This window comes from Bombyx mandarina, chromosome 08 (assembly GCF_030267445.1).
Source record: "Bombyx mandarina strain Sakado chromosome 08, ASM3026744v2".
Lineage (NCBI taxonomy): Eukaryota > Metazoa > Arthropoda > Insecta > Lepidoptera > Bombycidae > Bombyx > Bombyx mandarina.
In genome coordinates, this window is record NC_143215.1 from 1805145 (window position 1) to 1832904 (window position 27760).

Below are 27760 nucleotides of genomic sequence, written 5' to 3' on the forward strand. Positions count from 1 at the left end.
ATAGGCGGGGCGGTGGTACCTACCCGTGCGGACTCACAAGAGGTCCTACCACCAGTAAAAAATTTTACAGGCTTGATCGTAATTACACAATGTTATACATTTTTTTGTGGTTGCGAAATGTAAATAAAACTGATTTTATGGTTTAATCTCATGTTTACTATTTTGATTTTATTATTTAGAATGTTTAAAATTAGTTACAAGTTTTTGTGGTTACTGCTGACGAAGGGGGTTCTTAACTGACACTTTAAATATTGTGCTAACTGAATATACGTGTTTTTGGTACGTATTTAATTAGGACTCCATATTGGAGGGCATCCATCTGTTTGTCAAATTTATTTCATGTTTGGAAACTTTTAGGTATTTTAGACTGTTTGGTTGATTTATTCAATACATGATTCAGATTTCAAAACTAAATAAATGATAACAGCACACACTTAAAGAACTGATTTTTTTTAAATCATATCAATCATTACAGCCTTTTGAATTGTTCTAAAGGTAAATACCAAAAACTTTTAAATTAAATCCATAAGGATGATTTGTTTTTTATGGCACTTCAAAAGTTATGGTTTTAATGAGGCAAATTAGGCTCACAATTTTGTCTACTTACACTGTGAATTCAGTCACATTGACCTTTATGAAGGGTTGCTAAGGCTTCTTTGTATTAATAAGATTTACGTCAAAGCATCCTGTTGGCTTCTTAGTCATTCTAAAACTTATGTGCCCTAACAGTTATGATGGCCAGTGTATCAATATGCAGTGAAATTAAATGAAAGCAATAATGACTATGCAAGGGCTCAAGACTTATAGGAATTTAACATAGTAGAAATATGTACTTAGCAAACATGTACTCTACACCTGTAGAACTTGCACTCCAAGGTCAAATGTCCTGATTAACGAACATTACATATCTATTACTATGGTAGATATGGTATATGCATTGTGTTTATGGGTTCTGGTAATATCAGGTGGCACATGAGGTAATCAACTCATGGTGACTAATATCATAATAACTATTTTAGATTATTTTCCTTATTATCAGTAATTATCACGTAACACATATACAAATTGTATATGTTTAGTACAAAACGCCGACTGTAACATTAGTATGCAAAATTATCTTGTTTTGATGAAAAATAATATTAAAATAAAATAATTTCAAACACAGACCCACTACCTTTTTATTTTCCAAATTCGTCTTCAGCTCATCGTGCTGGTTGTTCCAAACCAACCAGTGTATTGGATAGCGCCTACTCACTTCATCTACAGTTAAAGCCATTGTAGAAATTTAAAACTATTCACACTATACACCGAGTTAAAGTAAAAACATAGCAGAGGAAAATTAATCCCAGATTAACTTAAGTCCCTTAAATAGAACTTTAAATCACGAAAACAATTTATTACTAATTAAATTCACACCTCTTACTACCTACTACCTACTTCTTACTCACACAAAATAGTGTCATTATGTCAATCAAAACACAAATCAGTTGTCAAAATAGGCTTTTTAGAGCAATTCTATAGTCATGATTATAGTCTTTTCAGCCAAAACTTCATATTAAGGTCTTTGATTAATATTTAATTGAAATTGTGTAGTGTAATGAATTACGTTAAAGACAATAAATAATTATTTTGATTTGAATCTATACTACTACTGACTCCTACCCGGGACCTAGAACCTGGAACTCATACACAGTGAGAAATCATTTTTGCCTCATACCATCCAACTGTTGAATGAGATCCCCCTTTAAATATTTCTTGACTGCTATGATGTCTTTCATCAAACGATGTTTGAGGAGGATGCACTACAGTTGCTCGCGACATAAAGCGATAAAGAAGGTCCAGAATAAGAAAGAAGGATGTGACTCCCGGTCCAGACGATACACGACGTTTTTCGGCACACTAAAGAATGGACATTGCCTTGAGTCAAGACGGCCTCTATTGCACTGCAACATAGATAGACTCGTTTACTGATTAAGGCCATAGCCATACGCACTGACTCTTAGAATATCGTCCTATCGTGTTGCTGGACGAGATGGAAAATGTGTTAGAGCCAGTCGTCGTAATTGGAGGTGTTTGTATCAGGGTCGGGATCAACTCAGGTCAGGTATGCAACATACGATACTTGAAACTCAGATACTCGATATTTGGATGTCGATAAAATGATTTCTTGAAAATTTCAATGTCGTTGAAAAATATCGATCTTTATGGACATTTTTTTTGTAAATACCCAATATTTATTATGTAGGCAATGAGCTCGCCAGAACAAATAGAGAATATAAAAATTAAAACTACTGAATACTTGAGCGCCTCTTTAAATTCTTGTAAAGTCTACCGTAGAACTTGCATTCAACATTTCGAAACATTCAGGCTTGTTACATTTTTGCTCGACTAAATACGGAAAGCTTGACAGTGAATTTAGTCGTATAACAGTCAATTAAAAATTATAAGTTCAATTATAGTGTTATTGTCAAAGTTCAAAGACCAAAGAGTAAAGTAGAAGGACAAATTTCAAGAAGTGAAAAAGTAAATAAACACAAATTCAAAACATCATAAAAAACAGTTTAATTATGCAATAAAAATATGAAGAAAAGGCCCAATTTATTGTTTCGAGATGATTCGGTTTATTTGCTTCGTGGGAATTACGGTATAAAATCACTAAGATCAATAACATCAGTAGGCTTAGTGCGAGTTTCAAAAATCGAATCGAATGACTCGCATCGAGTGTACGCTCTTCACGGTGAAACGTGCGGAGCTCTGAGTGCGAGTTACTCGATTTGCAGGACGTTTATTCATTTTTAGAAGCAATAATTTTTTCTTTTATATTGGTAGCATGCAAGTTTTTTTTTAAGGCGTTTAATTGAAATGCCAAGCTTTCTAACGATATTTATAATTAGTCGGGTAATGGGTAATGTACCTGTGCTTAGTGCGAGTTTTTTTAATTACTCAGTCGATGTTAATGTTATGTTTAATTTGTGTGAATTTGTATCAGTGCCACCTAGTGGTAAGCTTATGAATCTCATTTTGTGGGAGAGAGAAGGTTTGTTTATGTTGCTGTCTCATGTATCGAATAGCTTTACCGAAGTGAGCCTCTCGATTATTGTATGTGCGAGTGCGAGTTACAAATTAATGGATTTTGAGAGTATTTCTTCACTTTCAAGCAAGTTAAGTAGTCACTAAAAATTTTGCCGTGAAACCAATACAATATCAAGATTTTTTCTTTCGTTTTTAATAATAATGTTGTTTTTTAAGGTTTTATCTATTCTAATGGTTTATACAAATATATTTTTTCGGTTAGAAAATTTTATAGACGTCTAGCTAGTTGTAAATACATATTAATTCTTTGCTTTTTCATTTAATTCTTATTAAATCATTGCTTTTTTTTAAAGAGTTGTTTGATGAGAGAGAGAGAGCGAGATAGAGTTGTTTTTTTTTTATTGCTTAGATGGATGGACGAGCTCACAGCCCACCTGATGTTAAGTGGTTACTGGAGCCCATAGACATCTACAACGTAAATGCGCCACCCACCTCGAGATATAAGTTCTAAGGTCTCAGTATAGTTACAACGGCTACCCCACCCTTCGAACCGAAACGCATTATTGCTTCACGGCGGAAATAGGCGGGGTGGTGGTACCTACCCGTGTGGACTCCCAAGAGGTCCTACCACCAGTGAAAGAGTATTCTTTATTGTACACAAAATGAATAAATATTGTGAAACATTTTTTCTTGGTCTTATCGCTAAGAGTGATCTCTTCCAGACAACCATTAGATGGGCAAGAATAATTTCGAAATGAATTGCACACTGTGTATCTATCTATTATAGAAATATATACACACACGCACATACACACGCGCACACACACACACACGCGCGCAATATACATATTTACAGGTACATACGTACAGATTTATATTTATAAATTATATAGAAATTTGAACAATGTAATAATAATTTTGCTTCTTTACACATTTATAAATAAGGATGGATGCTCGTAATAATTTTAGTATATTTGGGCCACCTAATGAAGATCATCAACACTATTACCGTAAATACAATCATTTTATAAAGGTTCAACGGGTAAAAGATTAAACCTATGTAAAACATAATTTCTTTAATTAAAAAAAGCTGAAATAATTACCTATTCCAAGATTAATTATGTTAAGTATGTCTAAATATGTAATTACAATTAAATAAATTCTATAATAAACTTCTAATTCTAATACTTCTATTAAAGTTACTAAAAAAATATGTTTATGCTGGGCAGTTTTCGTGTATTTTAAAGGTTACGCCATTACGGCAAAGTTTGTTTACGAAATTGCACCCTTAGAATGGAAGTGGTATAACTAAAAAATTTAAGATTAGTTTTATATTTCAAAACACTTATGTATTATTATTAAGAACCTACATTTTAAGTAGGTAATACGTGCAGCAAAAATGTTGAACTCCTTTTTACGAAAATTGCGCGGACGGAGAAGTATGAAATTTCCCACACTCATAGAGAATATAGAGAAGTAGTGCAGATTGCTAATTTTTTTTTTTAATTGTGCATAAACAGTAAAAAAATAAACTAAATGAATAAAAAAACCTTACACACATTACCATGTATTTGACACACACACACACACACATGCATTTATACTTTTTTTGTTTATTGATTTATCAATCTGTGGTCAAATTGAGAATAGATTAATATTTTTTGTCTTTAATATTATTTTTCTATAATGTAGCCTTGGCGACATAGAGCAATGATTATTATAGAAATGATGATAATAGAAAGGTGACAATAGAACTATAATAATGTTCAAACTTAAAATTTAAATAAATTATGGTCAAATTTCGACCACTGGACTACCATTAGTAGATAATAATAAAATCATTTATTGCCTTTCACACAGATTTAGATTATTACAGGCAGCCTACAAGGAAACAACAAAAAAACAAAACACTATTATATCATTTCTGGCAAGCAGCTCAACATTTGCACTTGTATATTATTAATAGGAATTTTATTAAGAATATTGACAATTTATGAGGAATTTGACAAGTACGGATTAGTTATAGATATATGTAGTTACATATTGTAAATTAAATTAGTTTTATAAGTGCAATAAAAAATAATTTAAATGATAAAATGATAAAGCCATACCTTTTTCCAATGTGACGATTAGAGGGTATCCTATTATTCTTTTCTATATTATTCTATCAGCTTATAAAATTAAACAGTCTCTTTTAGTCTAGAAAAGGACAAAGTACTCTTTCTGTCTTTTTCAAATAAAATGCCATGCCTTAAAGTGTTTAAACCGAAAAACTAAAAAAATACAATTATTGTATTACAATATTGAAGTTTACCAGAAACTAAGAATTTTGGGTTGAGCCACTTTAATTCTAAAGGTACAAAATAGTATTGAACACGTGACATTACCCGAATAATTTTGAAAGTAGTAGGTTCCCATTAAAATGCTGTTAAAATGCGTTGTATTTCATTTAGACGGTCTAATGCCAAAACATCACGTGCTACCAATATACGAGAAATAATATTATTGCTGCTCTCGGTGAATAAACGCCCTGCGAAGCGAGTAGCATATCTCAACTCACACTCACAATTCTTCATTTTTCACCGTATAGAACGTAAACTCGATTTGATTTTGATTTATTCATTTACAATTGAACAACTAGGAAAAAAAGATGAACAGACATTTTGGAGGGACCGCGAGGAGCTAAATTGTGTGAATTGTTTTATTTTGTCTATTTAATGTTTCTTAGTTAATGCGTATTTAATATTTCTTCGTGTATAAGTGTAATTTTGAGACCGTCCTGGCCTAAAGGTTAAGGCGTCCGGTGTATTCGTATCTTGCAATGCACCGGTGTTCTAATCCCGCCGGCGGGTATCAATTTTTCTAATGAAATACGTACTTATCAAATGTTTACGATTGACTTTCACTGTAAAGGAATAGCATCATGTAATAAAAATCAAACCCGCAAAATTAATTTTTGTAATTACTGGTGGTAGGACGTCTTGTGAGTCCGCACGGGTAGGTATCACCACCCTGCCTATTTTTGCCGTGAAGCAGTAATGCGTTTCGGTTTGAAGGGTGGGACAACCGTTGTAACTATACTGAGACCTTAGAACTAATATCTCAAGGTGGGAGGCGGCATTTGCGTTGTAGATGTCTATGGGCTCCGGTAACCACTTAAGATTAGGTGGGCCGGGAGCTCGTCCACCCATCTGTGCAATAACAAAGTAACGTGGGTTTATTAACTGCTTAGTATCTGTGAAAGTGCGAAAATTTAAAAAAATTAAACAAAACCGCTGGACGTAGCTTCTCGAAGTCTTCGAAAAGGTCCACTGAAAAAAATCTCAGTATATAATCAGCATTTTGCAGAGATTATATTTTATCCCATATTATCTGATCTCATTTCATTTCATTCCATGCCAATTGATTAATGCTTAAAATTAATCAAATCCATTTCACTCCATATTATCATTTTTCATAAAAAAAGATTAGGCTCTATGGCATGATATTTTTGCCTCTCTAGTTGGAAAAATAAAACTACTAAAGAAATACTCGATCGAAACGTTAAAATCCACTAATTTGTAACACGCACTCGCACAAATGTCATTCGTAGTACTCATTTCGGTAAAATTACTCGGTTACGAGATCACAACGTTAATATGAACTCGCACTCACAAAATAACACCGAGTACGTTTGCCGCTAGGGGCGCTGTTCCAATTGCATACAAATTTGAGCAAACTGGCTCGCTAGTGAGAACGTTACAAAACTCGCACTAAGCACACAGATGGTAAAAAACTTGAAGTGAGTTTCAATTAAGTACTTTTTATTGTATGAATTATGTTTAAGCATCAATGTTTGGTGCTCAAACATCTCATATGCGACCACTCAAACTATATATTCCGTATCGATTTTTTCTTTCGCGTGTTCATTTTCTCAGTGCAAGCTCGTAACCTTTATACATAATCGCGCCACTTCGATAAAGCGGGACGACACGAGAACCCTCTCATCGTGGCCGCCGGTAACTACATTCCCGATCCTGCGGACAGAATGGAAAGCAGTCGACGTCGCCCCAAACACGTCATTTCGGATCCTCCCGATCCACTAACGGTGCTTTTAGGTATCTCAAGCACCGATCATCGTTCTCGTCGAACCCGTCGTTTGCGACGAAGGGCTCGACGAGTAACTTAACCCTCAGACACAGCCCACTGAGTTTCTCACCGGATCTTCTCAGTGGGTCGCGTTTCCGTTCCGGTGGTAGATTCTGCGAAGCACGGCTCTTGCTAGGGTTCGTGTTAGCAACGTCGTCAGGTTTGAGCCCCGTGAGCTCACCTACTAGTTAAGGTTACGCTGATATAGCCTCTTAGGGCTATCAGCTTAGGTAGGAAAAAAAAATACATAATCTTATCGAGGATTATGTATGTTCTTCTGGTTATGTAGTCTTGTGCGGTGTGTACATTAGAATTAATCGTACATCAGATTGGATAAATCCAGCGCATATCTATTACCAAGACCTTGCAGTCTGCTGCTTCCCGTGTAATGCAATTACTCAAAGTATCTCCACCTCTCATGACAATGAATCTAAAATATTTAAAAACCCTGTAGAGACTTCATTTTGCTCCACACTTTGAGCTTCTTAAGCAAGGAATCTTTGGAGCAATACTTTGTTTTTGCAACTTTTTCTCTTTCTGCGTACTGCTAATAGTAAAATTGTATGATTAGAATTGATATCAAAATTAGACTGTGTATAACAATAATGAAATTTTAATTCAGGATTGCTATAAAATATTAAAGATACCTCTGGATTCTAAACAAGATGTAATGAGAAAGGCTTTTCTAGAATTAGCCAAGAAGCATCACCCTGATTCGGGAAGCCCTGAAGCTGATATTGAGAAGTTTGTTGCCATAGAGAATGCTTTTCGAAAGTTAAGTAAACATAACACTGGCCAAAGCAGTACCGATGAGATTGAACAAATTGTTTATGACATAAAGGTAATCATATTTTTATTATTTTTTAAAATATACTTGTATGTTTTGGTGGTTATCCATCTTTTTTTATTACATGGACAGTATGAAAAACTCACTTGATGTTAAGTGGTTACTGGAACCCATAGATGTAAAACTGGAGAATTGTGATCTAAGTCTCAATTTTATAGTAATTTTGCAAATTGTACTAATTGTATGGTTCAACATTATCATGAGTCACATTGCTGAATATGAGTACCTACATTGGGTATTATATCCTTAAGGCATGACAACTTGCATAATCACAGTTCAAAAATTTCCACATTAAATATTTAGTTTATTTATGTCAATATTGAAGTTTAAAATTGGTATAAATTCCTGTATTCACACAATTTATCTTTAATTAATTCCAGCACACAGCTCCGCAGCACCGTCAATATTTAAGTTTTGAAGGTGTAGGCCATGGTACCCCATACCAACGTGAAAGGCAATGGGCACAAGCCAGGGCTCAACGAGCAGCTACAAATGTCATGGAACACCGAATTTCAAAGGCAGTTGCTTCTGAGAATACATTAATGAAAAAAGGTCAACAATATGAAAAAAAACATGATATCAAAACAAAATATGGATTTGATAGGTTAGTGGAAGATTTGATTCAAGAATCGATGTCAAAAGGAGAGTTTGAGAATTTAAGTGGAAAAGGAAAGCCTTTGAATACGGAGAATAGGAATCCATATGTTGATTTTACTACTCATAAACTGAATGAGGTGAGAGTTTATACTCAAAATTCAAACAAAATTACTATGGGTAAGAAAAAAGAAAAAAAAATCAGTCACCTTCCTCAGACTATTACATGAAATACTTACATACATGTTGTATGAAAAAAAAAATTTCTTGGAACTATTCTGGTTAAAAAACAAATATACAAATATTTTGTTATACAGTTTCTGCAGTAAAACGTTTAAAGAATGACAATTCTGAATAATAAATTAAATAATAAAATCGATTTCATGAATTTCAGGTTCTTATCAACAATGGTTTCACCCCAGAGTGGATAACAATGAGCAAAGAGATTGACCAAGATGTAAAATTATTGAAAGAGGATATAAAGTCTGAAAGACAGTACTTGGGACCTTATCCTTTATCTACAGAAGATTTGATCAAATGGAATCGGATCTATAAATGCAATTTAGATATCGCTAAATCGATAAACAAAAAAATAAACACTTATAACTTAATAGTGCCCTTGATCAACAAGCAGAAGTTCCATTTGGATTTTGACAAGATTTGCGACGAAATACTTCAAAATGGCGCTCATTCTGTTGAAAAGAAAATTGTTCAAGAACATTATGTTCAAAAAGATACGATCAGTCACGACGAGGATTTGTTTAGTGTGTTTTTCAAGGCAGTTAGTGAATTATTAAATTTTAGTAAGAAGAAAATTGACAATACGAAACAATAATTGTTTTTATGGCTTAGTTTTTCAAACTCATAACTTGTTTGAAATAAATGAAAAAATATTTCTTACTACATAGTTATTATTTGAAATCCGACCATATCTAGAGACCTGAGAGGAATTCAATCAAATCTGTCTTGTTAAGCTTCAAGTCACTGCTATTACTACTATCATCATTAGTAGTAGAAATATCTTCATCCTACTGGAGTCCCATGCACACATTCTTCCTAACCACCAGTATCCATGAAGCAATCTCCTGTTTCAGGATAGTACAGCTGTCCTATTGCAGCAATTTGAAACTTCAATTCAATCTCGTTTCTATATGGCTCTAATTAAGAATAAAATAAATAAATAATCTCGTTTCTGAAACTAGACAACAGCTTTCATGATGTCCATGAACTTCTACAGGTGTTGTGATAACAAACCATTCTGTGATAACAAACGAATTTATATGTCGTTAATTTATACCTGTTGTGTTAAAATAAAACTAATACCATGAATTTATTATGTGTATTTTATTTCTAACAATCATAACATATTTCCTTGTAAAAATTTCATAGTAAACAAGTGTCCCTAAAAGATAATTGTGAGATTTTAATTATACATTTTAAAACTTTACACAACATTAATGATAATGTAACACACAATTATAATAATATACAAACTAATGTAAATTTATAAAAAATTCGAGTTATTACTTCAGCCCAGTGGCACATAGACGACGAACTTAAAATCTAAATGCTTAAGTCTGGAATGTTTAGTGTTTTAACAATCTGAACGAATGATAAAATTGGGCTATTTCGAATGAAAGTGTATCGCGTTTGAAGTCTGAAACATATAGCTGTCCTACTCACACCCGTGGATAACTGCCTTCGCTATTATGAAACATTTAACGCAATACGTACATAATGTTCCGGGTACTGTCGACGGAGAGGGAAGAAGAAATTTGTAGCTCTGAACAACCTGTCAGCTAATTTTTCTCTGTTCTCAATATTTTAATATTGAGATTGTCTTATTACGTCATACAATTTATAATTAGAATTCTGTACGGTATTTCATACGTTCATTCCCAAAGAGCGGGTATGATTATGTATTTAAAAAATCGTTCCGAGGGTAGTTGTGTGTTTGTGTTAATTTCTATCCGTTCGCTTGCACGTGACGAGATAGATATCTCGAAATGAAAAGCATAAAGTCGGATCTAGTGTTTGTCGCAAAATTCGTTTTAATTTTTATTTTTTATTTATTTATTTCGAGAAATATTTTATAGAAAGTGTCAAATATCTACGAATCATTAAAACCGATTACAACCTATACAATACGAGTGACTCCGCCCGGCTTCGGGCGAGTTATACCAATTGTTCTGAAAGTTCATTTCGGTAATTATATTTATCAGAATAGTGACAATTAATTGTATATGTATGTTTGTTACTCATCACGCAAAAATTGGTTACTGTGTTTGGATGTCATTTCATACAAAGGTGCTTTCTAAACCGGATTATATATATATATATATAAGGTTATATATATAAGGTTTCATTTTATACACAGTAAATGTCATGTGTGAACTTGTAATAAAATGTTGCGTTGAGACCGCGGCCATAGCTTGAGATATTCAAACATTGAAATCCGACTTTATGTCTATCATCTCAAGATCCGTTTTAAGCCAGCCGCTCCTACCGACGCTGTCGTATTAGATTCTAAAATTTCTATATCCTCTTTTGGACTGTTCCAAACATTTTAGACCAGAATTAGTCCAATAGGACTTGTCGTTCTCAAGTAACGGAATTACTTACCAACGAACACCAGTGTGCTTAGTGCGAGTTTTTTAACGTTCTCGATAGCGTAAAAGTTAACTCAAAATTGTATGGAGTTGGAACGTTTGCCTACGTGTGCCGCTAGGGCGCTGTTCTAACTCTATACAAAGGACAATGCCCATTTTCTATGGGCGTTTGGGCCCCTAAAAAAAGTTGTCGGGTGATGATGATTTTAACTTAATTTGATAGACAAAGAAATATCGTTTCATATTCAGAAAACGATTTTTATATTCTCACCCAGGTTTAAGAGAAATCTGTTTTTTTCTGCAGCTAAAATTAAGTTGTTAATTGTTTTCTTCGAAATCAATAATCGCTCTCATCATTATTTACAGTATTAAATAAGTTAATTGTGGTTAATGTTGCTAGAAATAAGCCCTTACGTACATTTTATTATTATTATATCCTCTTAATAATAATAAAATGAAATGAAATCCGGAAGCCGGCAACGATATTGTTGTTGTTGTTTTTAAATTCGCCAACAAGCAGGCAAAGAGCGTAGCCTATACAGCCTAGTCTGTCATAGTTATATTTTTTATATATTTTTTATGTTAATAAAAATCCGGTGTATTTCTTTTTATTGCTTTTTGGGAGTTTTGACGTCAACTTGATGAATAGCACATTGAGTGAGCGTGAATTTCCGCAACCTTTTATCTTGCAAAAAAAAAACAGTCACTGCTATGCCACAGTTTTATTCCAATGCCTCAATAATCGTGAACAACGATTATTGACATTTAATACACAAAACAACACCCAATTTGTATATTATACATCACAATAAGCTATTAAAAAAACATAAAATAAAACTTCAAGTGACGCTTCACTCGGGTTGCTGCCAAAACTCTGATCATATATAAGAATAGAGTAATGGTAGGCCATTGAGATTTTTACTAATGGAATCATTAATATCTAAAAATATTAAATAATTCATGGTTTTAAGTAATAATTATTATTACAATATATAAATATTGAATTGAACAACAATAAACTAAAATGTCTGTGAATTATAACCATTAGCAATTTTTTTAATTTGTTGTTCAAGTCACAGACAACTATTTCGTTTGTCAGCATATAGGTTTACTATAAGGCTGTATGGGCTAATTTTCCCTTTGTCTATTGGCGAATTTAAAAACTATGGCACTCAGTTTTGGGATGTTATCAAATAAGTAATTTATTTTTTTGTAAAACAATGCCAGGGTGAAAGAAATGTTGATACATAAACTAAACAACATGAAAAAATAAGGCATAGTTTTTCAAGTACAAATAGTTTTGTCATGAAGTTGGCCCACTTTTGGGCATTGTCCTTTGAGTTAACTTTTACGCTATCGAGAACGTTAAAAAACTCGCACTAAGCACACTGTTCACTTTTATATCTATGTGTTATTATCGGGCGTGTGCCGGCCATATAATTCATTAACCAGTGTTACATTACACGGATATAATAACAGAGAATTAATTACACGTTGCATTACATTAACTTAAGCTTTGACTTTGGTTATGACTTCAATGCCCTAGATCGGCAACCGAGCCCACGCCGACCAGGTGTCAAGCGGTCCGTGGACACTACGAAAACGCCTTTACCTCTCACTTATATTAGAAATGTGTTCACATGTATTACGTACTTTTGGGGTGATCGAGGGGGGACCACCTGAGGCCGCCCTCTGCCTAGAAACATGAGCTCGAAGTCTCAATTGCCTTAAACTTTTTTTTTTATTGCCCTTGTAGGCAGGCGACGAGGTAGAGGCCCGACTCGTTGGCCTGACCAGATTCGCACTACCCTCGACACCACAGCTCACGATGCTCTACACTCGGCGGCAGATAGAGACAAATGGCGTGGAATAGTCCGCAATAAACTCTTGTTGCGAGGAGGTGGTCACGACGCTCAGTATTGAGGAAACCGAAGCAAGAAGAAGAAAGGCAGACGAGCATACGGCCCACCTGATGGTGAGTGGTTACCGTCGCCCATGGACTACAGCAATGTCGCTGCAGCAATGATAAGGGTGTCGATGGTGGCGTTGCGTGATTGCCGGGCCCGTAGACCGCAGCGGGTTACGAGTGCCAGAGCAGCACGCCCTGCGCCGTGAGCCGCACGCGGTGGGTGGCGAGCAGGCGCAGCGCGCGCGGGTAGGCGCGGTGCTCGGCCTCCAGGATGCGCTGCGTGAGGGTCTCCTCCGTGTCGTCCCGCGACACCGGCACGCGCTCCTGGACTATGATCGGACCCGTGTCCATGCCCTCCTGGAAAACGATTTATTCGTAATCACTATCCAAAACAGAACCGTCACGTAATAATTTTACGTTACAATGGTGGTAGGACGAAGGAAACGACGAGTAAATTAACTCTCAGACACAGCCCACTGAGTTTCTCGTTGGATTTTCTCAGTGGGTCGCGTTTCCGATCCGGTGATAGATTCTGGGAAGTACTGCTCTTGCTAGGGTTTGTGTTAGCAACATCGTCAGGTTTAAGTGAACGCACCTACTAGTCCGGTGACGCTGACATGGTCTCTCAAGACCGATTAGCTTAGGAAGGAAAAGAAAAGGTACGTACATCGACGAAGTGCACGGTGCAGCCCGACTCGGCGTCCCCGGCCTCCAGGCACTGCCGCTGCGCGCGCAGGCCGGGGTGCCGCGGCAGCAGCGACGGGTGGATGTTCACCAGCCGCCCGCGCCACCTGCAACCCGCGCGCCGCACACCTCAGCAACACTACACTTTAATGCCCGTCTGGTCTAGTGGTAAGCGATATGGACACTAGACAAGGGGGTTGCGGGTTCGAATCCCGTCAACAAAATATATTTGTATGATAAATATAAAATGTATTTTCCAGGGTTATGGATGTATATTATAACTAGTCAGGTCATAAGTATTGTCACACATTAAAAACTTTTCTTTTAGAATGCTGGCCACAAAAAAGTTTATTGAATTCGAATTTCGAATTGTTCATGAAAATAAAAATAGTATACATTTAGAGTTTTACTCATTTTTAAATATGGAGTGGACGCTTAAAGAAGACCGTGTTGCAGTTATTGCGTTGCATCGTTGCGGTTACGCGCCAATTCAAATTTTTAACATACTGAAAATTTTGAATATAACCAAAAGATTCGTTTATCGTACCATCAAACGATACAATGAAGACTCTAGTGTAGATGACAGGTCAAGAAGTGGTCGCCCTCGGTCTGTTAGGTCTCCAGCAGTGATAAAAGCTGTGAAGGCGCGAATTCAAAGAAATCCCAAACGTAAGCAGAAACTGTTGGCCCTTCAGATGGGGTTAAGCAGAACCACGGTGAAAAAGGTGTTAAATGAAGACTTAGGGCTTCGGGCACATCGAAGAAAAACAGCACATCGTTTGAATGCTCGTCTAATGGACCTAAGACTGAAGAGATACCGCGCTTTGTTGAAGCGGTACGCGGGAAAAAAATATCGGGAAATTCTTTTTTCTGATGAAAAAATTTTTACCGTAGAAGAGAGCTACAACAAACAAAATGATAAGGTGTACGCACACGGTAGTGAAGAAGCGAGCAACCGTATTCCGCGTGTTCAACGAGGTCATTTTCCATCCTCGCTCATGGTATGGTTGGGAGTTTCTTATTGGGGCTTAACAGAGGTACATTTTTGTGAGAAAGGTGTAAAAACGAATGCAGTTGTGTATCAAAATACAGTCCTGACGAACCTTGTGGAACCTGTTTCTCATACCATGTTCAATAACAGGCACTGGGTATTCCAACAAGATTCGGCGCCAGCTCATAGAGCGAAGAGCACACAAGACTGGCTGGCGGCGCGTGAAATCGACTTCATCCGGCACGAAGACTGGCCCTCCTCCAGTCCAGATTTGCATCCGTTAGATTACAAGATATGGCAACACTTGGAGGAAAAGGCGTGCTCAAAGTCTCATCCCAATTTGGAGTCACTCAAGACATCCTTGATTAAGGCAGCCGCCGATATTGACATGGACCTCGTTCGTGCTGCGATAGACGACTGGCCGCGCAGATTGAAGGCCTGTATTCAAAATCACGGAGGTCATTTTGAATAAACTTTAGTGTCATAAGAATCTATGTTTTGTTAAGTTCATTTTGGTATATGAATGGTTACATAATGAATAAACTTGTTTCAATTATTTTACATTAAACATGTGACAGAATTTATGACCTGACTAGGTATATATGTATGTGTATAATAAAAATCTTACACTTATTTCCGTTATCTGATACCTGTAACACAAGGTCTTTACGAACTTAACACGGGACCAGTTTACGTAGCGTGACCGTTAGTAAATATTTATTTATTTATTTACTTTATACTGGTGGTATGACCCCTTGTGAGCCCGCACAGGTAGGTACCACCACCATGCCTATTTCTGCCGTGAAGCAGTAATGCGCTTTGGTTTGAAGGGTGGGGCAGCCGTTGTAACTATACTGAGACCTTAGAACTTATATCTCAAGGTGGGTGAGGCATTTACGTTGTAGATGTCTATGGGCTCCTCACTGAATGGTTTAAGCACTGGTTATTGAAAAGAAAACCATTCTTCCATGTAAATTTGATAAATAAATTGAGATTTACATTAACAAATTATGGCAGGCAAGTTCGTTAGACACCACACACGCTGGGTTGTGCTCGCGCGCAAACATGCTGGGTTGTGCTAGCGGCTTAAAATATCAATTTTGATAATTACTCGGTTACATGTACACGCACCGATGACTATAGTTTAATCACATACACGCTAAGGCTTGCCTGTCGGTTATGCATGCACGGCTAAAACTATCATGCAAAGCCTAGCGTGTATGGTGTAGTAACGCAGCAGGACTAACTTGTACGTTCTCGAATTAACCCTCAGACACAGCCCACTGAGTTTCTCGCCGGATGTTCTCAGTGGGTCGCGTCGCCGATCCGGTGGTAGATTCTGCGAAGCACTACCCTTGCTAGGGTTCGTGTTAGCAATGTCATCAGGTTTGAGCCCCGTGAGCTCACCTACTATTTAAGGCGACGCTGATATAAACTCTCACGGCTATCAGTTTAGGTAGAAAAAAAAAAACTAACTTGTGCACGAACTCTGCGGAGAGCATCCTCATGTAGCCGGCCAGGCACACGATGTCGATGCGGTGCTGCTCCAGCGCGCCCGACACCGCGCGGTCGAACTCCTCGCGCGACGCGAACTGCTGGTGGCTCAGCACCTGCGGGGGGAGGGGGGCATCAGCTCAGTGCGGGGACTCCCCCAGGGGGGGCGGACCCCGCGCACACATACTGAACGCACGTTCACGTTCACGGTGAAGCAATAACATATATCTATATAATAAATACGTGAAGCAAAAACATTGTACCCCTTTTTATGAAAATTGCGCGGACGGAGCAGTATAAAATTTCCTACACTTATAGAGGATATAGAGAAAGAGTGCAGAATGTTAATGTTCATTTTAAATTATGCATACAAAATATGTACATTAAATAAAATAAAAAAATTCCCACACTATCATGTATTTTAAAACAACACATGCATGCATACTATGTGTTTATTATCAATTGTCAAACTTTTCTTATTGTTTAAAGTCTGTGGTCAAATTGAGAATGGATACAATATTGTTTGTCTTTAATATTATTTATCTATGGTGCAGTCTTGGCGAAATCTGTGATTAAATAAGTTTATTTAGTCTTTGACAATAGAATCACAATAGGTTACCAACTTATAATTTCAATTAATTATAGTCGAATTTCGACTACCAGAGGACCACTAGTTATTATTATTATTACAAAACCCTCTCGACTCACCAGCGTAGGTATCCCGGCCTTCTCGGCTCGCTGCAAAGCAAAAGCGTCCTTCTTGTTAGAGACCACAAGGGTTATCTCGGCGCACATGCAGTGCGCGGGCTCGCGGGTCGTGTCGATGAGCGCCTGCAGGTTACTGCCATTGCCGGACACCAGGACTGCCACCTAAACGAAACGTCATCTGTTATTATTTCAATGTAATGAAAATTCAACCTTATGTCTTGTAAATTTTGGCTGCATTCACGTTGTCACATTGAAGTCTTCCGACAATCAATACTAAGTGGACCGAGTGAGGTTATATTTGATAGGACGCGGTTTGGCATTGTTAACATCAACACCTAATTTTTAGGACAGACATTAGAAAAATAAATGTCACTGGAAACTACTATATTTTTATAGAGTGTCTAAATATCGAGAGGTGCAAGGATATTTGGTTTGAACGACGTTTTCGCACAAACCAACTTCACAGGAGAGTAATTTAAAGTTGAAAAATTTGGAAACAAAATCATAATAAAATAAAATAAAACTTCTCCAGCTATTTCAGCTTCAGGTATCATGCTGATACCAAATAAAACGGACCTTTAATTACAAAGCGAAATGTCACTTAAACCAAATAGCTTTTCACCCCTCGATGTGTATAATATGTTTTAAACGCCCTCTAAACGATCAAATTTGTTTGTCAAACTTTACGTTTTCATCAAACAATAGCTTCGACGATCAATCCAAAGATCAAACAAGTTTGTTAACATGCCCGTAGATTTAATTTTCTCCTGGCCGTACTGAGCTGTCGTGTCGAGCAAAGACTTGAGATCTTGTTTGATAAACACCCCCATACACGTTCAAACTTGTTTGTCAAACACGTCGTCAATCAAGATTTCTATCAAACCCGTAGACCGTTTGACAAACGCGTCAAACAAAGCTGCATACTGTCAAATAATTTGACAAACACGTAATTTTTTTTGCTTGAATGGATGAACCAGCTCACAGCCCACCTGGTGTTAAGTGGTTACTGGAGCCCATAGACATCTACAACGTAAATGCCGCCACCCACCTTGAGATTTGACTTCTAAAGTCTCAGTATAGTTACAACGGCTTCACGGCAGAAATAGGCAGGGTGGTGGTACCTACCCGCGCGGATTCACAAGAGGTCCTACCACCACCGCATGCATTTTCAATGCAACAGTTCAAAATGGGTCATTTGACCCGTTATGGTATGTTTAGTGTTAACGTCCATCGCTGCTTGGAAGAGTTGAGTGTGTCGTGTCGCTGCCGTACCTTCTTGTTGTGCATGAGCGGCATCCTGCGCGTGAAGTCCACGGCGGAGGCGAAGTTGTCGACGAGCACGCGCGCGCCCCCCGGCGGCCGCGCCTGCAGCGAGCCGATCACCATCGCGCCGTACGACCGGCTTATGTTCATCACCTCGAATAACAACACAAGGATCAATCTATTAGCGGGGCCTGCCGGATCCGATAGATTCCGCGAAGCACTGCTCTTGCTGGGGCCAGTGTTAGCAACGTCCTCAGGTTTGAGCCCCGTGAGCTCACCTACTTGTTAGGTTACGCATAGTCTGTCAAGGCTACCAGCTTAGGTAAGAAGAACAAAAGCGGAAAGATCGTACAACAATAAAAAACTCCCGGACATAATTGTTCCCTGTATTCAATGGCTGGTGTGGGTTGCACTGCGCCCTCTGACGCACATTAATGGTATCATCTCAGTAGTCTTGCTTAGAGTGCCGACCGTTACTACGCCAAGTTTCTTCATAATCCGACGAATGGTTTAAAAACGTATAGAGGACAAACAAACATGCCAAATTTTTTTTTCTATAAATGTTACAGAGAATATTACGAGTCTCGGTTCTAACATACTTCTGTTTAAATAATTTCATTACTACGACGAAATTGACATGTCCCAAAGTGATCAGCGGCAACCACGTTTATGGAGTCAGTAAGCGGCGACTCATATCTATGATCTTATTAACAACTACAAAACCTACTCAATGAAATTTAAGAAAAAATCTATTTTGATGTTAAACCATATCACGATACAGACACAACTTTTGTCACACATTTTTTCTAAACTTTAAAAACTTGGCTGTATGGGTAGGGTTCCCTCAGCCTGCCCATGCGACTCACATCGGCCTGGTGCTCTGGCGACACGATGAGCACCATCCCGATGCCGCAGTTGAAGGTCTGCAGCATCTCCTCGTCCTGGACCGCGCCCGCGTCCGCTATCCACGCGAACACCTGCATCAGCAGTCACTTAATACTATGTACTTGTACGGTTTAATCTTTTTTACGATTTTGATTCTTCTCGATGATTTTGTTAACTACCGTCCAATTTCGTTCAACAAAAGTTCGTTGCCCGTTTTCTCAAAATTAACAAATTGTATTAAATCTCCTTCAACCACTCATGTCTTCAACTATCAAATAAGATTTTAAAGAGCCGGCTTTTTCAGAGTGGTGTCTGTCTGTATTATCGAGCACCCTGTACATGGGCTAGGGGCGGGTGCACCCACTGTGTCAACTCAACTCATGTCTTCAATTATTAAATAAGATTTCACAGAGTCGTGTCTATATTATCGAGCACCCTGTATGTGGGCTATGGGCGGGTGCACCCACTGTGTCAACTCAACTCATGTCTTCAATTATTAAATAAGATTTCACAGAGTCGTGTCTATATTATCGAGCACCCTGTATGTGGGCTATGGGCGGGTGCACCCCCTGTGTCAACTCAACTCATGTTTTCAATTATCAAATAATATTTTAAAGTCGAGTCTATATTATCGAGCACCCTGTGCGTGGGCTAGGGGCGGGAGCACGCACCGGGTGCACGTGCCACCAGTGCGCGTTGAGGCGCGCGCGCACGTGGTCGGGCATGACGCGCGGCAGATTGTGCAGCAGTCCGCCGCCCGTCACGTGCGCCGCCGCCTTCACCAGCCCGCGCTGCACGCCCGCCAGCACCGCGCGCGCGTAGATGCGGGTCGGCTTGATCAGCTCCTCGCCTGCACACAACACATTTTTTTAAAGTGATTTTATGACCTGGTAACTGAAGCTTTTAAGTGATGTCTTAGTTTAATTTATATTCTTATTTTTATGAAAAATGATAATATGGAGTGAAATGAAATTATAAGAGATGATATGGGATGAAATATAATCTCAGTAAAATGGTGGTCATTTACTGAAATTTTTTCAGTGGACTTTTTGTAGGATCCCGAGAACTTACGTCTAGCGACTTTGTTTCATTTTCCCACATTTGTGCATTTTAACAGATATTAAATAGTTAATAAACTACCGTTATTACACATTTAAACCTGAAGAAACACTAAATAGACAAAATAAAATAAATTGCACAACTTCACTCCTCGCGTTCCCGCCAAAAAGTCGCACGCAACACACAGTGCTCTACATAGATAATACACATAAATTAGTTATAGATAACCAACTCAAGCACAAAAATTTTTACGGGCGTCGGCCACTAGATGGATTCGCTTCGATTACTTTTTCATTGTTCCTGTAGATGGCAGTAACATATTACCTATCCTATATTTTATTTTTAATGAATAATTTTCAGAAATCACAAATTAATAAAATTTCATCAATTTGTCTGTAGTATATGATTTTTTTTTCTGTGTTTAGTTAAACAATAATATAAAGCCAAAACTTTAACTAAATATAAGTTTAGGGGCATCCGCTACAAGATGTCGCTAGTTTCCATACAAAAAAATCGTATTACAGTATCGCAGTTTCAGGGCCCTGGTGTTCTTCTAATCGATAACCACGTTTACACCCAAATGGGAACCCAGAGTGAGGGGTAACCCCCCCCCCCCAACTTCTCACAGCAGGTAAGCCCCATGCCATAGTGCAAAGCAGTAATGCTCACCCAGAGTGAGTCCCTCTGCACTGAACGGAGCTTTGTCGTTGAGCGTGAGTCCGGCCTTCTTCATCAGCTTGTGTATGAGGCTGAACCCGTTGCTGTGTACACCGTTCGAAGGCAAACCGATAACAATATCGCCCACCTACACATATAAATATATAGATAATATTTTTAAGGTTTAAATAACGATCAAATCATTTGACTCAACGGTTTGAGTCACTTATCAAAAACGTTGGCGATCCAAATTCTAAAAGGGCAAAATTAATATTAACTGATTCAGAAACAACAAGAATGGTGTTGTTATAGTATTGGAATATGATCGATCGCCATTGAGATGCGATACAAGATAGAGAATTAAACGCTCACTGCTATATCCATTTACATAACTGTTACCTACCTTGGTTTACAATTTCATTTCCATTGTCAATGTCAATGTCATTAATCAACATTAACAATTATGACTGAGAAGAATCAAAAGTTTCATTTTCTACACACAAGCGGTTCGTATTTGGTTCATAGGATCAAAGTAAGCACTTTAAGAATCTAACGCTGTTCTGTCTGTCTGTTAGAGAAAATTACATTGAAATATTTCGTTACATAAACTAATAGAAACTCGTTAAATATATATGTATACTGGTTTGCAATCAGTGAACCAAATAGAGGAATAGATGCTGTCTCTTCGCGCCGAGAAAGCTTGGCGGGGGCGAGACAGAGAGACAGTTTGCGCGTACGTACGTTGATGTCGTTGATCTTGGGCAGTATGTTGGCGCGCTCCACGACGCCCAGCGCGAAGCCCGCCACGTCGTACACGCCGGGCTCGTACATGCCGGGCATCTCCGCCGTCTCGCCACCTGCAGACACACGACCATGTACGGAATGCAGCAGCGTCACGGGGCGCAGTGCGGGCACTGTGCGGGCGCGGGCGGGCACAGTGCGGGCGCGTGCGGGCACTGTGCGGGCGCGTGCGTACCGATGAGCGCGGCGCCGGCCTGCCTGCAGCCGGCGGCCACCCCGGCCACGACGCTGGACGCGACGGACACCTGCAGGGAGCCGCACGCGAAGTAGTCCAGGAACGTGAGCGGCGCGCCCCCGTTGCACACGATGTCGTTGACGCACATGGCCACCAGGTCCAAGCCGATGCTATCGTGCTTGTTGATCTCTTGCGCTATCTTCAACTTGGTGCCCACCCCGTCTGCTGCCAACACCAGCACCGGGTCCTGGAGATGAAAAAAGGATCTTACATCACACAACTGAATTGAGAATATGGAGTAAAGATCGCTTAATAAAAAGCCCTGTAGTTTGAAGTGGATCCGAAACGCAGTCTTGACTCACCTTAAACTCTTGTTCCACGGCCTTGAGCTGGAAGCAGCCCCCGAAGCCGCCCAGACCTCCGATAACGCCCGACCGCGTCGTCGACCTGGAAAAGTGCATATATTTTGGTGAGGAGCTAGGGCAGATGCTCTATCCCTTTCGCGCAAAGCTACAGAATTCGTGTCGAAAATGTACATAATGACGTCATAGTTCTGTACGGTCAATTTATTTAGCGTAAAATTAGGTCGCTTATAACCAGACTCCTAAGAACGGATATGCAGGGAGGCGTCGCACAAGGGGGCGACTCTTCAAACATCAAATTCCTCTCTCAAAGTCCAGTGAGGTAAGCAGCAAGGTAAAGAGGGGACGACACTGTCAGTTTTATGGGGAGTAAAGTGTCCAGGTCCTGGAATCCAAATGATGATATCTACAAGCTCTGTAGCGGCGTGTCAGCAGACGGTCCGCCGGTTTGGCGGCGGCCGACTGGGCTCACCTGGCTAAAGGTTTGATCATAGAGACCAAGGAGTCTCCAGCTTCGATATCGACCCCGCTGTCCTTGTACGAAAGCGACTTCTTGGGCAGCTCGCGATCAGACAGGTATGGAGCTTTCAGAGGGGCCATGGCCTCCGAGAACTTCTCCACGACCACTTGGTGCCCTCCTGGAGAAATAAAAGTCTTTTTAACACTAATCTTGACTTCCATTTCTTTTGTTGCTCATCTAACAGTGATCTGGCAATATCTATTATTATTATTATTTATTGCTTATGACTGAACGACCTCACAGCCGACACGGTGCTCAGTGATTACGTGGACTTGTAAGCATGAGGTCGATGTCTCAACTGAGTAAGTAGTACAACTATTTCGCGACAGAGTTCGGCTTGCTTGCGGTCTACTATCGATAAACAGGTCCCATAGTTTGAATTAGATACATTAAGACATTTGTAGTGAGAAAACAAAATTAATCTACAAACAACGAATCAGCTACACCAGTGGCGGCTGGGCGTGCCCCAACATCGTTGAAAGATAAATATTTTTGTATGAACATTGTTTATCATAATCATGACTATACATTTTTATTTTGCGATTGTTAGGCGAATATGAGTTTTATTATAAACATCCTTACGAAATCTCACAAATTATATGAGATAAGTACCACGATCTTGGACGCACAAGATGGCGGCTTTTTTGTTATTAATAACACGCATTTTAATATGTTTTAGTATAAGTCAATTTCACCTTCAGCCCCCATCTCCTCGAGCACCCCGATGACGTGTAGGTCTTCGACGGACGCCAGCAGCTCGTCCACCAGTTTAGGGTCAGCTATGACCACCATGCCCACCCCGCAGTTGAAGGTGCGAAGCATCTCAAAGTCTGAAACGACGCCTGAAAAACAAACCTTTACTTAAAAATATAATAACTTAAATCATCATTCATCATTATCCTGCCCTTCTCCCAGTCACCTGAGGTCGGCGTAACATGTTTTCTCCTTCCATACTCTTCTATCATATACCATTTCTTCGCTCACTCCCCTCTTACCCATATCGTCTTTCACGCAATCCATCCATTTCTTCTTAGGTCTACCTCTTCCTCTATATCCTTCCACATTAATATAATAACTAAAATAATTAAAAAAAAGAAACAATTCGTAGAATGGCAGCCCTGAAAATTAACCTTTTTTTTAATACTGGCAATACTGATAACGATATTAAGTCAAAGTATTAAATTTACTGTGTCGTCATCGGTTGTTGATACGTGTGCAAATATGCAAGTTAATGTCATGTTTTGCAGTCGATGAAAATTACTTTGCAAGAATTCTTTACACGTGTTAAAAGAGGTTAAGAGGTACTCAAAACGGTACATTTACATGAACTTCTAAGGTTCAGAGAGTCTCAACGGATTAGGCATGTGAGGCTCTATCCATATATCTCTTAACTGGTAGCTTTATGATGTCTTTAGGGTTCGGTAACAAATGAACATGAAGAGAAGATAATAGTTTTTTTTATTGCCCTTTTAGACAGACGAGCATACGGCCCACCTGGTGATGAGTGGTTACCGTCGCCCATGGACTTCAACAGTGCCAGGGACAGAGCCAAGCCGTTGCCTACCGAGTGGAGCTAGCAACAGAGAATAATCTCACCCTTAGCCTGGAGCCAGCCAAAGATCGGCTTGATGCGGAACTTGGTGGCGTCCAGCTTGGCCTTCACGTTGGGCGGCAAGATCCTGGGGATGTTCTCCAGCAAGCCGCCGCCGGTGATGTGAGCCAGACCCTTCACTAGGCCTTTCTTTATCGAGGGCAGGAGCGCGTTGACGTACAGGCCCGTGGGCACCAGGAATTCTTCTCCGAAACTCTTGTTCGAAGTGCTGAACGGAGCCGGCTCCTCATACCTGGCCGGGGTATAGGTTAGTAAATAGTATTTTTCAAATTTGTATGGAAATTTCAGAACGGGAACTAGAGAAATCGCATCTAGAAAACCGCAGCCGGGCACGTACTCATTTGTACGTAGGGCTCACGAGCGCTCATGGTCCTTGCTATATCTTTAATATCATGGCCGTGGTTCAGATAATTGAAAGTGGCTACAATAATTACGACTGAATTTATCGAAAATAAGATTATTTATTGGCGCACGGATCATCAAGGGCTCATGACGCATCTTCTGATCTGATCACAAATTAGTTTGGAAATCTCATACAGACGGGACTGTGTAAACGTGTCAGCTCTTCGGCCTATGCACTCTTTAAATTATCCTCCATTTTAAGCACAGACGCCTTACTAATTGCATATCGTGGTGTAGTTGAGTCCTGTGTTAGATATGGAATAATTTTCTGGGGAAACTCAACGCAAAAAGATCACGCTTTAAAGGCACAAAAAGGTGTTTAAGGTCTATGTCTGAACTGCAATAGTCGACAGCTGCAAGCCATATTTTGGAAAGCGTAAACTTTTTACCCTTCCTTGTCTATATATATACGAAGTTGCATCTTTTGTTAAAACTTGTCCCAATAGATTCATCAATATGTCTAATCCTTGATTTGGAGAATTCCATTACGCTGGAAGTCTGTACATGAAGGCTGGCGAAATGAAAAGCGAGAACTAACTTGTGGCCCGTCTCCGCCATGATCTTCTGCACGAGGCTGTACCCGTTGCTGTGCGCGCCGGTGGAGGGCAGCGCCAGCAGCACGTCTGGCGGCGCGGCGGCGCGCGGCAGCTGCTTGCGGTTGTCCACCACGCCCACCGCGAACCCCGCCAGGTCGTACTTGCCCACCTCGTACATCGACGGCATCTCCGCCGTTTCACCGCCTGGTACCGAACCAGGTTAGAGAGAGAGCGAGAGAGAGTATTCTTTATTGTACACCAAAAAAAAAACAATACGATACATTAAATATAAAAAAAGTACAATTGGCGGTCTTATCGCTAAGAACGATCTCTTCCAGACAACAAGTTTTAGTAAGGATCCCTAATTTTTTTCAAAAAAGATTATGACCTATGTCATTCGGGAATAGTGTAGCTTCCAAACAGTGAAAGAATTTTTGAAATCGGTTCAGTAGTTTCGAAGCCTATTCAATACAAACAAACAAACAAATCTTTCCTCTTTATAATATTAGTATAGAAGTATAGATTAGTATAGATGGTCGGAGCGGCGCGGGCTCACCCAGCAGCGCGCATCCGGACGCGATGCAGGCGTCAGCGATGCCCCGGACCACGGCGGTGGCCACGTCGAGCTGCAGGCGCCCGCACGCCATGTAGTCCAGGAAGGCGAAGGGCTCGGCGCCGGCGCATAGGATGTCGTTAACGCACATGGCCACCAGGTCCTGGCCGATCGTGTCGTACTTCTGCATTAACTCAGCTATCTGCGAACGGAGCCGTTTTCGTACCAGAATTGTAATTTTGTTTGTCTTCTTCTTCTTATCAGTCCACAGATGTCCACTGCTGGACATAGGCCTCCCCCAAGCCTCGCTACAAATTTTTTGTTAGTCATTGGAGGTACAATAAGATACGCCTTCCGCAAATATAGTAGTTTCTTTTTTCTTTATTGCCGTTGTAAGCAGACGGCATACGGCCTACAATGGTGAGTGGTTATCCGTCGCCCATGGACCTCAGCAATGCCAGAGTCAGAGCCAAGCCGCTGCCTACCGAACTTGCGAATTTCACAAGGACTATATGCCTATGGGATGGCGTCAGTAACTATTCGGCGCCGCGGTATTAAGTAATGAGCTACTTGAGGATATTATTTTTGCAACGTTTGTAATTAATGGAATGAACTTTCTTCCGTTTTATTGCACCGCTAAACCTTGGCGGAAGGCAGCGTTTGGCTATGCCCCTAACATCACCGATACGCACGTGTTACGGTAACCATAAATAGTTATGATATACATGACGGTAGAAATCTGGGTAAGTCATAAACTTTTTTTAGAACCAGCCCCGAATTCGACCTTATCAAATTAATACTACCACTTCCTGATTTTCGTCTCATCTTCTAAAGTCTCAGCTCTTATCCTGCGCAGATATCTGTTGGGGAAGGTGGAGAAGGTGTTGGGGATGTGTGCACAATTCAGTTGTAGCCTAACTTTAGTAACTGATTAACACCAGATGCGCTGAGAGCTGTTTTGTATGCTAGTGAAATGATGTAATGACCTTCAGCTTAGTCCCGACCCCGTCGGTTCCCTGCACTAGGACGGGGTCCTCCCACTTCTCCCCCATGGCGGAGAGCTGGAACAGGCCACTGAAGCAGCCGAGCCTGCCTAGCACGCCGCGCCGGTGCGTGGCGGTGGCCAGCGGCTCCATCTGGCGGACCAGGGTCGCAGCCGCGTCTATGTCTACTCCGCTTTGAAGGTACGAGAGGCCGTTGATCCTGGGTCAAGTTATTTGCTCTTTATATCAACGCTTGAAAGGCAAACGTGACTAAGCGACAATAACTGCTTTGTACATAAATGATAGGCAATAACCATATTCGATGCGCAAAAAAAAAATGTTTCTAGGTCTTGTAAAATCATTTCATTCCTACAGCCAGATTCGTTAAAATATATTTTTTTTCAGGTATTTCAACTTTAAATTAGTCTACTGTAAAGTTCACGCATTGTCGCTTAGTCACGTTTGCCTCTCAAGCGTTGATATGTATTTTTATAGGGAAGAACGGATGTGGATTCTTCTTAAGGCCGTTTAGGCTTTATTTATATTATGTTAAAGTTCTTTATTCAGCGTATCATGCTCACGAAACATTTCTAACCCAAAATGTTATATAGAAGCCACGGTATTTAAAACGGGGGAAGTAAATCTTTATGACTTGCAAATTCATCATCTGTAAACTCATTCCCATTACATAATGCATCGATAAAATTGTGTTCTTTTACACGCAAAGCAGTTTCGATTTGTTACGAGACATCGCGGTCTACATAACTCATTACAAATTGTGTCTACAATCATAAACTTCGTAGACCCGACGTCTCCTACACCAAATATTAACCAAAACATGCGAGACTAATTCTTTTAAAAATACGGGAATCATTTAAAGTGTTTTAATCATTTAGTTAAATCTCGTTCAAGGATTAATATAAATTCTATTGAAATAGTTATTCGTTTATACAAA

At 39.5% G+C, this 27760-nt stretch overlaps 3 protein-coding genes across 5 annotated transcripts in view; 1 reads left to right on the forward strand and 2 right to left on the reverse strand.

Moving 5' to 3' along the window:
- Positions 1 to 1510, reverse strand: part of LOC114244944 (ankyrin repeat domain-containing protein 13B) — a 199528-nt gene extending 198018 nt beyond the window's left edge. Inside the window, exon 1 of one of the 2 annotated variants that reach the window (XM_089729395.1) lies at positions 1175 to 1510. In XM_089729395.1, the coding sequence (XP_089585521.1) occupies positions 1175 to 1276 (102 nt within the window). In that variant the 5' untranslated portion in view covers positions 1277 to 1510. The remainder of the gene's footprint in view (positions 1 to 1174) is intronic. The other variant, XM_028176910.2, reaches the window with a different exon arrangement.
- A 1026-nt stretch (positions 1511 to 2536) lies between these two features.
- On the forward strand, positions 2537 to 9935 carry LOC114244949 (dnaJ homolog subfamily C member 28). The gene is made up of 5 exons (XM_028176914.2): positions 2537 to 2671; positions 6795 to 6814; positions 7784 to 8002; positions 8389 to 8742; positions 8997 to 9935. The coding sequence occupies exons 1-5, from the start codon at positions 2581 to 2583 to the stop codon at positions 9435 to 9437; spliced, it is 1125 nt and encodes a 374-aa protein (XP_028032715.2). The 5' UTR covers positions 2537 to 2580; the 3' UTR covers positions 9438 to 9935.
- Gart (trifunctional purine biosynthetic protein adenosine-3 Gart) overlaps positions 9928 to 27760 on the reverse strand; it is a 32942-nt gene continuing 15109 nt past the window's right edge. Inside the window, exons 8-25 of one of the 2 annotated variants that reach the window (XR_016323464.1) lie at positions 26809 to 27025; positions 25826 to 26024; positions 25272 to 25473; positions 24316 to 24563; positions 23415 to 23561; positions 22672 to 22837; positions 22200 to 22284; positions 21838 to 22084; positions 21603 to 21718; positions 20874 to 21009; positions 19817 to 19995; positions 19127 to 19237; positions 18270 to 18413; positions 16998 to 17159; positions 16272 to 16405; positions 13788 to 13911; positions 12620 to 13477; positions 9928 to 11245 (exon numbers count right to left, since the gene is read on the reverse strand). Coding sequence is in view for 1 of the 2 variants with exons in the window: in XM_028176907.2 (XP_028032708.2) it covers positions 13292 to 13477; positions 13788 to 13911; positions 16272 to 16405; positions 16998 to 17159; positions 18270 to 18413; positions 19127 to 19237; positions 19817 to 19995; positions 20874 to 21009; positions 21603 to 21718; positions 21838 to 22084; positions 22200 to 22284; positions 22672 to 22837; positions 23415 to 23561; positions 24316 to 24563; positions 25272 to 25473; positions 25826 to 26024; positions 26809 to 27025 (2803 nt within the window). In the remaining variant the exon portion in view is untranslated. Of the gene's footprint in view, positions 13478 to 13787; positions 13912 to 16271; positions 16406 to 16997; positions 17160 to 18269; positions 18414 to 19126; positions 19238 to 19816; positions 19996 to 20873; positions 21010 to 21602; positions 21719 to 21837; positions 22085 to 22199; positions 22285 to 22671; positions 22838 to 23414; positions 23562 to 24315; positions 24564 to 25271; positions 25474 to 25825; positions 26025 to 26808; positions 27026 to 27760 lie in introns of both variants that reach the window. The other variant, XM_028176907.2, reaches the window with a different exon arrangement.

Coding starts and splice junctions, on each gene's coding strand:
- LOC114244949 (XM_028176914.2), top strand. CDS start 2,581: ATGAAGAAAAGGCCCAATTTATTGTTTCGAGATGATTCGGTTTATTTG. Junction 2,672..6,794: donor ATCACTAAGATCAATAACAT/CAGTAGGCTTAG, acceptor GCACTAAGCACA/CAGATGGTAAAAAACTTGAA. Junction 8,003..8,388: donor AAATTGTTTATGACATAAAG/GTAATCATATTT, acceptor AATTAATTCCAG/CACACAGCTCCGCAGCACCG.